Genomic DNA, 13,290 nt, shown 5'->3' on the forward strand with positions numbered 1-13,290 from the left:
GGGCATCACACTTGAGCTCAAACCTTCCGCATTCAACACTCACTCCCATATGCATTTGCCATTAAAGGCCTCTGGATGTTCTCACGGCTTGCCGATTGGGCAGCATATCAATTGAGTAGAAGTACAGGGAGAAATTTGCAAAGAGCACAGGAGTGGCCGGGAATGGAATTGGACAGTTCTTTCCAGGAGCTGACACAGGTATTATGGACTGAAGGGAGACCATTCAGTTCATGAATGAAGCCTGTCAATTGAACCAACAGTCGAATCATGAACATTTTTGCTTCGTGGGACAGTGTTTTTTGCCCACTGTATCAGGAAGGCGAGCTTACCGAAGGCAGTTTCCTAGGCAGGAGATCAGGAAAGGCAAGATCAGAAAAGTCATAATAGCCTTAACTTAATCCTTTTCTTAATACCACAAAATCCTTTTCACCACAGTTCGTTGTAATTAGACCTTTGACTCCCTACTTTGTGACGGCTCCGACAAGATATTGCTTCAGCCTGGACGCTTTTTCCATTCCCCTTTTGGAATCCGTAAGAAGGATTAAATCAGTCAGAAGCCAACTGCATCAGATTGAAAAATAGACTAGAGTTAGAAATTAAAATTTCACTTGGATCAAAAATTGGCACAGAGTAATTCACATGCCCATGGTTTATGGATGTTATTTTAATTTCTGATGTATGGATTGATATACATTATTTAAATGTTCATTACCAAAGCAATAAGGACAGGACCCTCATTGTAAGTCAGTAATTACCCTCATTTTCAAAGAGAAACTCCATTACTTTGTGAGATTGAGGAGAAAGTTTTGATAGTTTGAAATGTTGCACTCGCAGCTCTCGAGAATGTGACTGAGTCAGCTTTGTTACCCAGGGACTGGGTGTGAAATGTGCGAGGTCAGAGGTCCAGATTTTGCAGGTAGCAGAATATTCAGGGTTCTTGATTCCAAATAGGAAATATAAATTAGGAGGAAGTCCTGGAAATTCTGAACAACTTCTTGACTCTCAGGATTGACATTGCTCTTGCCCTGTTAAAAACTAGAATCATAGAATCAGAATGTAGAAGAGGCCCTTCAGCCCATCGAGTCTGTACTGACACGTGAAAAACGCCTGAAATTTCACTCGCACAGCTCCCCTAGAAGGAGCGGTCCTCACTTGCACAGCTCCCCTAGAAGGAGCGGTCCTCACTTGCACAGCTCCCCTAGAAAGAGCGGTCCTCACTTGCACAGCTCCCCTAGAAAGAGCGGTCCTCACTCGCACAGCTCCCCCAGAGACCAATCCTCACTCGCACAGCTCCCCCAGAGAGAGCGCGCTTCACTCGCACAGCTCCCCCAGAGAGAGCGCGCTTCACTCACACAGCTCCCCCAGAGAGAGCGCGCTTCACTCGCACAGCTCCCCCAGAGAGAGCGCGCTTCACTCGCACAGCTCCCCCAAACCTCCTAGCAGCCTTCTGGAAGCTGCCACCTCTCACCACCACCCCACGACACACAGTGAGCCTGCATTGGACCCTGCACCCAACAGGTTCCTGCCTCTGCCATAAGAGTGGTTTTCGTGCCTGCTACCCTCCCTCTCCCATACTAACATTGGGAACACTCAGACTTAAATTTCTGGCCAATACATTAAGAGGTGCAGATGTGATACATTGCGAGTAACTATTTCCCCTGGTTCGGGCATTTGGGACTGGGAGATATGGTCGAAAATTTAGTGGCAGACGTTTTATGAGTGAACATCTACACAGACAGACTGTAGAAGTTTGGGATTCTCATCTGCAAATGACAACCGATGTTGGGTCAATTATAAAGTTTAAATCTGAAATTTAGATTTCTGTGGATATGGGGCAAAGGCAGCGACCTGGGGTTAGGAGAGTGATTAGTCTTGATCTCATTGAATGGCAGAATAGCCTCAAGGGCCCAAATGACCTACATTTCCTAATTGACAGCACTCCTGATCTTAGCTCACACATGCAGAATGTGCGCTGAATCTAGACGACACTAGGTGATCTGTGGGGATGAAATCACATGCTAATGAAGGCTCAGTAACTTTGGGGGAAGAGGGCAAGAATGGAAAGCAAAAAAATCCCCTTGGTGTTCTCCTTCGCTATGCGCTAATTCTGCAAGGCAAATGATTATTGTCATTGCTCAGTCCTTTCCACTCCTGCATCCTAATCTGGGATCGGGATGCTAGTGTTGGAGCAAAGAATAGATTATACTACAGTTCCGCTGCAAGCAAACCCAGGTCAACAACATCTTAATCTGACAGCTGATATTTATTTGACCATGACATTAGTAACAACAATAGCATCTCTCTCTCTCTGTCCCTGTGTCAACACATTCCTGTTTGAAGGGACCTAATTATGTACACTTCAGTTTATTGAGCACCTTTTACTCCAGCACAGACAGATTTGGACATTGAATGTGACTTTCTCTCAAGGACGACCGGTCAAAGCTGGCACATGTGTGCAGACTTCAGGGCACATGGTCTACCCAGGATTTGGCATCCAATTTATCACTTTGGGTGTTGGGGATGTGATGGAAATATCAATGGGGATAACAGGAAACGTTTGTGACATGCTGGCATCAAGCTGCAGTCAGAACTGGTTAAAATGTAGTGGATCTTTGTGGCGAATTGGCTGCTTGGGATTTCTCTGAACATCTCTTCAGAATTGATGCGGTGCAAAATTTCTTCCTCTGCCTTGTTAACAGGAGCCCCAACATGTTAAAATAAAATACAGCAACCCCATCAGTGAAGTGACAGAGGGCAGAGTTTCATGTGTGAAACTCCAGTGTGTTGGGATTCCATGTTAGGTTTTGCCTTCTACAATCATGGCTTTCACTGGTTCAAAGATGTAGGGACCTGACTCATTAGTACACTTAATTGCAAACGAAATTTACACATTCTACATGAAGAATCTTTCCAAGTGATGGTATCCTAGCTTCCTGTTGTATTGTGGTGCCTGCAGGCAATGTAGCAAAGCTTGAGTTGTTGTCATTGGTGTTTTAATTGCTTTCGAAAGGGAAGTTATTGCCAGTGGTAACCCTATCAGCTTCTGACTGTCTCGTTTTCGCACATCAGGCAGTATTTAATTACCAACTGTCAGATTAGCCAGATCTGGATGTTGCTGAGCTCCAGCTCAATTGCACAGTGAATTTGTTAGACACCAACTGAATCAGATCTTCCAAAATCGGAATAGACTGCGGAATTACTGAGTGTAAATTAAAATTGTTATCATGTGCTGAGTAGTCACTGGTGTGTAAATGAATGCCAAATAAATTACACACTCATTAGGAATTCAGCAGCAGTCAGACTGGGACAACAGTACAGAATACACAAGGGATATAGCCATTTAAAGGGCAAGTGTTTGTACCGCAACTTCAGCACCTTGTACAGCGGATGTGAGTGTTTCACTGTCAGCAATGTGAGTCGAGTACACTTAAAACTGAGAGTGAAAAGCCCTGAACAGTCAGGTGCTTCACACACATGAAACGCCTTTGATGCAAGATGGTTATAGACGTTTCAGCCCTTCAAGGCTGTTCTATCATTTAATTGGGCCATAGCGAATCCATGCCTCTTGGTTCCATATCCCTTATCTGGCAGAAATCCATCAAAGTCAGTTTTGAATTTTTAATTGAGCTAAGCCCAACCATTTTCTGGCAGGTCTCAGACTTGCACCACCCTTTGTGTGAAGACTTTCTCTCCGATGTGATCGTTAAACAGCCTAGCTTTAATTTTAAGCTCATGGATTCTGGTTCTGGACTGCTTCACCAGAGAATCAGTTTAACTCTCTCTACCCTACCAAATTCTTTAAGCACCTTGAATAGCTCAATTAGGTAACCTGTTAGGTTCCCATGTGCAAGCAAATACTAGCCCAGCCTGCGTAAAGATTCCTGTACCCCAGAGATGGGACCTTTCTGAAGTATAGTAGTTCCCGTTTGCCTGAGCGGGAATGTCTCATAGGCTATTAATGCTTCATGTCGTGACCCAATGGTATCAGCTGAGTGTCTATTGGAATGGAGAGTCCATTGGGATTATGGGTATAAATTAGATCTCTGTTAACAATATGAAGTTGAGCAATGCACTTTCATTATACAGCAGAACAGCACCCTCCAACATTATGGATTAGATTTTACAAGATGGGGGGTATGTATGCCCCCCAGAAGAAATGTTGAATGCCAACCTGCATAAAACAAATCCACCCCACAGCAATAACATGCTGTGGGCAGCATGGCTGAGGTGACAAGAGGGACTTCTGCCCCTCAGTGGGTGGAACAGCTTGAGCAGTCCTAACAGCACCAAAACCCAGTAGTGGGCATTGTCAGAACTGCAAGCAGGTCCAAGGACAAAGAGGATATAACTATTGAAGGGAAACTAGTCTGGGGTAGGATCAGAGAACTGAGGTGAGAGGGTTGGATTTTGAGGCCAAGTTGAGAGGGGAAAGTAACAATTTTGTGGGGGGTGGGCAGGGGTAGTGTTGGTGGGTGCTGCCTATGCCCCCTGCCCTGGATGTAGTCTGTTGTCTTCTTGACTATTACACAGCCTGCCTGCCTACACTGGCCCATCTGGCTATGTCAGCCCAATTATTGCATAGGTAGGGTATTATTGAGGTCAGTTGGCTGGTAACACATTTGGAATGGCAATTAATTATTTATTCCTAAATGCCTGTAAGGCTGCTTATTTCATTGCCTGCTCATCTATCGCATTGTGGGAAACACTTCAAAGTTGGGCAGAAAGATGCTGGGCTTAGCAATCTTATGTTTTACATTCTTTTAAAAAAAATGCTCAGCAGAGGATGTAAAATCCAGCCCTATATTTTAAACTCCAGTTACATTTGCTTCCTTTGGACTTGTTGCATGCTTGAATTCTAGTATATGTACTTTATTGATTATAAAACTCTCTTAAGCTCTCAATCCCCTGGTTCCTGCTTGACTATTGCCACTCTCCTTACTTAGGCCTCCAGTCTATACTAATTTGCTGTTCTGATAAGCTGATGCAGTTCTTGGGCCATTTCATTAGTGGTTTCTTCATTTTTTAAATTTTAAAACATGCAACCTCAGCTCAATATCATCCTCAGAAATATACCTGTACTGGACTAATGTGATACTTTCCATTTTCCCTGTACACTAATTGATTCCATATTTACAGTAGCAGAGAAGGAAGTTTGGGGTCTGGTGATGGATTGAATGGATTGCCTCAGCTGGTAGAAAACCAAACTTGGTGAAATTTTATATTGGTACGAAGTATGGCTAATGGAACCTGTTAAAGACTGAAATCTTTCCTGCTGGGTGCAGAAGGTGACACAACAGCATGTCATCTTCAACCTTTAAATAGCTTTGAAAAATGTAGTCAGATATCTTGGGAACATTGCCAATTATTATTTGCCTTCAAAGGGGTCATCTATAGAGTTTCAAATGTCTGGAGTTTTAAACATCGAAGGGATGGAATTGCATTGCTGGGAAGGGGTGGGGAACTGACCCCTATCTTTCAGGGAGCACCGCTTTACCTGAGGTGGCCCCTAGAATGGCAGACCAAGCAGTACCCTTCAGCTCACTTTATTCTGCATCTGTAAAGCTCTGTTATCTCCACATCATCAGCTTGCTGACATAGAAGTTTTAATTTGGTGTGCGGCCCATCTGGATTCTGAGTGTGGCCCACGAGACATTTTGTTGACTGTTGCCCATGCACTGGGTTGCCACATTCTGCTGATTTTACATCCACACGGCATTTTTCTTATTGGAATGACGGAAGTGATAAACACATAAAGCAAGGGAAATTGAAGTGAGGTGCATGCTAATTGCTCACAAAATTGAGTGTGACAGCCATGTGTTCCTTCTGCATCCTAAGTGTAAATATTTCTGTTGTTTCTACTATTTGAAGTTGATGATCGTTCAATTAATATATGAATGATTCAGTATTTTGTGTAACTTGCTATGAACTATTCAGCGTGTATTAGATATACTCAGTCTTATTCATGGAATCATGGTTAGCAAACATTCCTGATTTCAATCTTACAGCCCACTGAAATGAAGAAGGGCTACTCATGCGGCCCACTCATTAACCTCGGTTGCCCATCGCTGATTTAAATGGTTGCAGCAACAAAGTCAATGTTCCTTGCTCTCAGTTCCCAATGAATAGTTAATGACAAGCAAGCCTGCATGATCAGGTGGGGCAAGCACACGTTATGCATTACTAGAGGTGTGCACAAGAGAAAGCCTACCCTAATGTGATGGGAATTGTAAATTAGGCAGATTTCTTTCAAGAAACAACAACCTGGGTTGCAGTATATGAAAAGTTGGAGTCCTAGCGTATGGTAGATATCACAAGCTTGGGAGGAACAAAGACTTTGGATCGATGGTTCCCAGGGCTCGTCACTTTTGGGGTTTTCTCACCTCATGTCTGGGGCTGTTGTAGTCTAATTAGTAGAGATTGTTTTGTGATGACTCGTCAGCACCTCAGTTATCATGGTATCATGTGACTATCAAGGGGTTTTCTGATATGACAATTCCTGTGGTCGAGATTTTAACTTCGGATGTGGGCCAAGGGTAGTCTGACGGTCCCTTGAGGGCTGGAGGCATGAATCACCAGTCAAATCAGGACACACGTACTCTGACATCCTTTACTAAATGCGAGCTTATAATTGCCGCCCACCCACTCACACTTGACCCACTATGTGTGTGTTTCAATTACCTCATTATCACAATGGTGAATAAGTGGCCTCAGAGCTGCAACAAACAGAGGTCCTTTGCTTTTTTTAAAACAAAGTGGTGCTCATGGAATATTTAAATAATTTTGGTTTGGCATTTGAACAAGCTGGCTGTTCAATCGCCTTTTAATAGAGCCCAAATAACTCCTTTTCTTCCCAAGCTAATTTCCAAATTTGCCCGTGTTAGTTTTGGGTCCATTTCCGTCCTGCCAATTTTCTCCCCTTTTTGTAAACTGAAATCAAAAGTTGCAAATAAAAAGATTCCATTGGAGTTTTAAATCGGCAATTAAAATTGACTGCAGTAATCCTTACTTATAATTAGGCAAATGTGTGAGAAAGCATCGCATAAAATTAAGTTGATGATCCGAATGATTTTGCTCATCAGTGAATTTAATGAAAGCACAGGTATTAAAATATGGCAGACATTCTCACACTCACAGCTTGAAATCGCACTGTAAGATAATAGACACATGGTTTCACACATTAATCTTACTGCTATTTTTAGCAGAGGACCACTTGTTATATTGCTAAAAGGTGTCACTATAAAGGATAGGAATGCCATGCTGAACACATTAGGCTTTTGCAATTATTATGGACCGTGATTTCAAGGCTCCACGTCTTTAAGCAAAAAATTAGTTGCTCTAATCTGTAAAATTTTGAGTTCAGGGGCGACAGATATGCAAAATAGGCAGACAAGTATTTGCCAGCCATTTTAAAGTAATTACTAAGAAACAATAGTTTAGATGCATTGGCTAAATAGATAGAAGTATACAACCTGTGGCAGATGAAAGTGGTTCACAAGAAAAACAGAAATGTGTGTTGAACTCAGCTTGTGATGGCAGCATGCTGTTCTTTAGCTAAAGAGCTGGGGAACGCTTCCCTCCGTCTTCCTCCATTTTACTTGGTCCATCTTCTGCCTGAAGAAGACAACTGTTTGATGAGGACTGCTCCTTTGTCTCTGAGCACTCGGTATATTTCTAATCAATATGGGGCAGGTACCCAAGATATCAGGATGGTCACCTCCCCATTGTACACTGCTTAACCTGAGTCAGTTTTTAGTTTGCTTCATGCTGAGGGTCATTGTTTACCTGTAAAGACTCGCATTCCAAGCATTGTATTGTAAATTGAGTTTGTGTCTTTATATGCCCTGTTTGTGAATAGAACTCCCACTTACCTGATGAAGGGGCAGCACTCAAAGCAAGAGGCTTTTGCTACCAAATAAACCTGTTGGACTTTAATTTGGTGTTGTGAGACTTCTTATTGTGTTTCCCCTTAGCCAAGCATGGAAGCAGAAGCAGTCGTTAAACATAGTTAGGTGTTGTAATAGTCAATAACAATGTGTTTATGGGCTAATTAAAGATTAAAGGTGGTATTCAACTAAAGGAAAAGGTTAATGATGTTGGCAAAAAGAGTAAACCTGAGGAGTGGAAGGTTTTAGAATTCAGCAAAGAATGACCAAAAAATTGGTAAAGGGGGAGGAGGGAGAAAGTCAGAGTAAACTATAAAAAGAGACACAAAAATAGACTGTAATAGCTTCTATAGGCACAGACAGTGGCCCAAGTCAGGAATCGAACCCAGGCCCCTGATGCTGTGAGGCAGCAGTGTTAACTACTGTGCTACTGTACTGTCCTGGTTGTAGAAAGCAATGTTTCTCTCTCTCCCCAGTATTGGAAATTCTGCTAGCTAACTGAAAGCTAGTCTTTTTGCCTTCCTGGTGTTTTTGCTAGCTAGTATCTAGAGTCTCCCTCTTCCTGGTGTTTTGGGAAGCCGTTCTGAATCCAAGCTTGTCAGTGTATGCATCAAGAGAACTGCAGCATCCAACCAAAGGACTAAGTTCCAGCATCACGTGAACATTTCTATTTTCTGTGCTAAACCTGTGGCAAGGCTTTTGTATAGGGAAGTTTGTTTGATTGGAACATTTCCTATATTCATTTAGGGTTGTACAATATCAAGGTTGTTTTTATTTTTGTTTGTAATTGTTAAAAGTTATTGATAATTTTTTTCTATATATGCTAACTGTATTTGTAAATAAACTTTGTTTGATAAAAGCTCCTTAGTAGGTCACTTGAATCGTACCTGAACTGAAATATCTCATGCTCACCCTAGCCAAATTCAAAGTGCAAAACTTATGATCCAGGCAGACTTCATAAACACTTCTGAGTTTCTGGCCTGAATTATAACAGCTGTGATGATATGGTGATGTGCTGTAGAGATGGGTTTCGAAGGGACAATTGATATGATGTAAGGATGGATTGTAATGAGAGAGGATGGGCCAAAAGGCCATTTTATCATTGTGGGGGGTTTTTGATTCTGCTGTCTAATTAGAACCGGTGACAATAGTAGTGCTCACTTTCTGTTCTTTATTTTTCAGGCGGGCTGGTGAATTTCTAACCCAGACAGCCGGACATTATCCCCTTGGAAATTCATGCTAACCTCTGTGAACCAGAGCTGAGAATGTGGTTCCTGTTGAGTCATTTTTTTGCATTGTCATTCATTTGCTGCTTGGCAGGTAAGTTGAGCGTTGGGCATGACACTGACGTGAAGGGTTTTCTGCTGCTCCCCTTGGCATGATTTCAGATGCAAAGCACTTCAAGGTCAGCACTGAATTTACATGAACGATTAATCTTTGCACCCACAGCATCCATTGACAGGTAATCATGGCATTCTTGAGGCCTGAGGATGAGCAAATTTTGTGATTTTTCAATGCTGATTTGCAACAATCGGATGAAATGAGAAGAAAAAGCATTGGGGTTATAAAACCCTGACTTCGTTTGTGTCTCTGAGCAGTTGAATCCCCTGAGTTCCTGTGTACTTTGCGCCAAGTCTCCCATTTCACATTAAATATTCTCTTACAAGAGCCTCGGTGCAATATGCATGACAATATTGCTTTTATGAAGCCTGTTGGATTGATATCTTGATGTCTGACTGACGACTCGAGCTTCCGTCTTGCTCACGGATATATCTTAGGGCTTTCCAACTCCTTCCGTGAGGTAATGGGCCATTATAACATTGTGTAGGCTAGCTTAGAAATAAAATCACGATTCCCAGATGACCGTGCAGCATTAGTCCTTTTGAAGATCGTGGCAAAGCGGAAAGGTGGTAATTTATTTCTGCCCGCCGTTGTGTGCGAGCACAATGTACACATCAATTATGGATGCAAAGATGCGTCAAGTCTCGCAAAGCTGTAATGTTCAATTTGACAGGAGCCGAAAACAAGCAGATCATCAGCATCACCAGCTGACGCTTTGAAGGTTTTGTGAATCTGTTACTTCATTCCCAGCTGTCATCTTCAGGCCAGCATCTACTCACTGAATTGTGAAAATGTTTAGCAAAACAATTGCTGGGGGATCATTCCTTAATGCCAAGTTTTTTTCTTCACTGAGTCCCTTCACTCAAGTGTGGTTCTCACTGACAGTTATTTCAGGGCAGCGTGAAGTGAATTTAAGTTAAAGTTATGATGGATGCAATTTATTCCTGACTCGCCTTCCAAACTGCATCAGTGACCAGCTTTTGTTAATTGTTTGGAGGTAAATAAGATACAAGAAATTAAACATTACTGTGTCAGTGCCAGAAATGTAGAATTTTGGATGGGCAATGTAGAGCGAGGTATTCGATGCCTGATGGACGATATGTTGGGTCCTACTGAACATTGTCACTATTCTCTCACTAACTCAAGTTTAGTCTCTGAACCAAAGAAATCCTTTAAATGACTGACAGCGTTTATTGTAATAAATGTGTGACAACAATAATGTGTAGTTGGTAATTGGGATATAAATTCAGTGAAAAGCAAAGCTATATTTATTGGTATTCAGGCTGATTCAGATGTCTTCGACCTAATTGATTAAATAAGTATTGTCGTTTGGATATCCATAACATGCTGTGCGTTGTGAGATGGCCGTTATGAACTCAACATGTACAGGCACCATAAAGCTAAGGAACCAACTGTTTTCATGCAAAGCATTCCGTTTAGTCTTTGATTATTCCTGCTTTGATCTTTGTCGTATTGCCATTCCCAACTCTCTCACAGAAAAAGAATGCCACTGGCAGGAGTTAGAGGTGTTCTCCATGGAGCCTGCGTTAGGCAGCAAACAAGTCCGTTTGATTAAGAGAAGTCTTGATGCAGGCTGTTGTATTCCATGTTGTTTCCGGGTGGAACACCTCCACGTTTGTAATTTCTCAAATAATTTCTTAGCCATGTAGCTGCTAAATGGAGCGACCTATATTTATTTGATTGTAATTTTCTTTTAAAAATTCTTGTGGAGAAGAGATAGCTGGTGCCATGCTAGGACTGTTTAGTCACTAGTGAATGAAGTGTGTGATACATTAAAGAAGATGGGGAGGAGGGTGTAGGTGTGGATGAGTATACTGGAAGTCACAACTGCTAAGGAAATTGCACTCTGAGATCCAAGTTAGATACAAGATTTAATTTAAGAAGAAAAAGATCACGCTTGTAGCTTTTAAGTTTTCAGTGCCAATTCTTCCATGTCTTCATTATTAGCTAATATTTATTTGTTGTTGTTTTATTAATCGTAATGAAATATATCCCGTGTCTGCCAAAAGTAATTGTAATCATTATGCACGAGGTCATATTGTATGTCTGTAATCCACAGAGGGGTTTTGGTTTTTGGGTATTTTATTGATTTATAAATATTTTGCACTGATGCACTTTTGGTTCTGAAGAAGGAGGAATGTTTGTATATCAGCATGGCTTATGAGAACTTCCAATCTTTGTCCTTACTGCAATGCACGTGAAACTGCAACTGAGCATTGTACACGACCTAGTCAAGTCTGCTGATAAACTGATAGGTACAGTTCACAATTTGTTATTCTTAATATTTTAAGGATCCATGCACTTTTATAACCTGGAAGCTCCATGTGATAGAATCATAGAAAAACTACAGCACAATTCAGTGATATTTCCCAGGATAGTTTATTCTGAGGAAGCTTTCCAGACTTTTTTGGGAGAACCAAAAATTGGTTAAAACGAGCAAGTTTGCATTGCACTTGCCCTTTGTTCACATTTTTGGGAGGACCATATGTATGCTCAGTACATGAGTCTCTCCCTTCAATGAATGTCAGCAATTGGAAGTGACTGTATGTTAAGTTCTGTATCTGTGCTTTGCATTGTTTATTCATGGTGGCCTTATGGGGTTTTTTTTAGGGGTGAACATGTTTCTGACCTCCCAATAGTCTTGTTGTTACCCTACCAAATCCTTAGAGGTCCATGAAGAGTCATATCCTCTCTTGCGTGCTCTCCTTGTTTAAATAGAACTTGATTCTTGAGCTACTAATCCATAAGGTTACGATGTTAACTGCTCAATATTAACACGCATTGACATTCACTGAACAGAATTGACTGTCACTTGTCTTTCGCCAAACATCTATAATGTTGTACCAAGGTACAGGATGAATTACTCAAGTGGACAGTCTTGCAAGCTGATGATTAGCTGATAGATTCAATTCAACCACAGAACAAATCTTACATTGATACTTAATGTTCAGAACAGTAAAGCAAATGTCAGCAAATAAAACTCAGGATTGGCCGTTTCAAGGAGCTATAGTTGTCAGTAAACGAGGCAGAGAATTTCTCCTTGTGGTTTAACTGCTACCCAGAAAATGCCCATGGAAAGAGAAGCTGCTGAATCTGCTTTGTGTTGCAAGTTAAAAAGATTTTTTGTCAGTGTTACTGAGTTGTGAAACTAAGTACAGACCTATCATACTAGTCAATAAAGTGTAGATTATTATTAGCAAATGTTGTATACTGCAGTGTGCAAAACCACTGAAATGTTTTCAAAAATGTAAGGCCCAGATGTTGCTGGAGTTGGGCATCTTGTCATATGTCCCAATTATTTAGACTCGTTTGTGCATGTTTTAGGTTTTACCATCTTTTGTTCACAAGATTCCTGGGAACACGAGCTAATAGCACATAGAATATCTTGGTCAACAATAGGACATGATGTGGAGATGCCAGCGTTGGACTGGGGTGGGCACGGTAAGAAGTCTCACAACACCAAGTTAAAGTCCAACAAATTTATTTGGAATTAGGAGGTTTTGAAGTGCTGTTTCTTCGTCAGGTGAGTGGTCAATTCACCTGATGAAGGAGCAGCACTGTGAAAGCTTGTAATTCCAAATAAATCTGTTGGACCTTAACTTGTTATTGTGAGACGTCCAACAATAGGACAAACAGTGCACCTCGTTAACCAAAGGATTAGGAATGAGGAATGATTAGGAAAAAGGAATGATTAAGAAAGAGTGGGTGAATTCAATGTCAAATCAAATGCCAAAACAAATAAAGGGAGAAAAAGGAAAATGATTGAAGAGGAGGAAGAAAAAGAGACCAGAAGATTAAGAGAATGCCTTTAAATAAATTAATGCATTACTTTATTTAAATTTCCAAAAATAATTCACAATCTGAAAGATTAAGACTTTTAATGGTTCACTGTCTGCGCAAGAGAAGCTGATCGGTAGTCCTTAGCAGTTATTGCACAATTTAAAGGATACCTTAGCATGAATGAGTGGGGTCTTAATGCAAGAAATGCAAAAATATTGAGGAGCTGTGTCTTGTTATGTTGAACTGAGCAGATTTACACAGTTGC

The 13,290-nt window shown here is 41.3% G+C and overlaps 1 protein-coding gene across 4 annotated transcripts in view; it reads left to right on the forward strand.

Annotated features, from left to right (window-relative positions):
• cntn1b (contactin 1b) overlaps positions 1 to 13,290 on the forward strand; it is a 683,679-nt gene that overhangs the window by 254,370 nt on the left and 416,019 nt on the right. For all 4 annotated transcript variants that reach the window (XM_080190723.1, XM_080190722.1, XM_080190724.1 and 1 more), the window contains one exon: positions 9,066 to 9,203. In XM_080190723.1, the coding sequence (XP_080046849.1) occupies positions 9,149 to 9,203 (55 nt within the window). In that variant the 5' untranslated portion in view covers positions 9,066 to 9,148. The remainder of the gene's footprint in view (positions 1 to 9,065; positions 9,204 to 13,290) is intronic.

This window comes from Carcharhinus amblyrhynchos, chromosome 6 (genome assembly GCF_965287045.1).
Source record: "Carcharhinus amblyrhynchos chromosome 6, sCarAmb.v2.hapA, whole genome shotgun sequence".
Taxonomy (NCBI): Eukaryota; Metazoa; Chordata; class Chondrichthyes; order Carcharhiniformes; family Carcharhinidae; genus Carcharhinus; species Carcharhinus amblyrhynchos.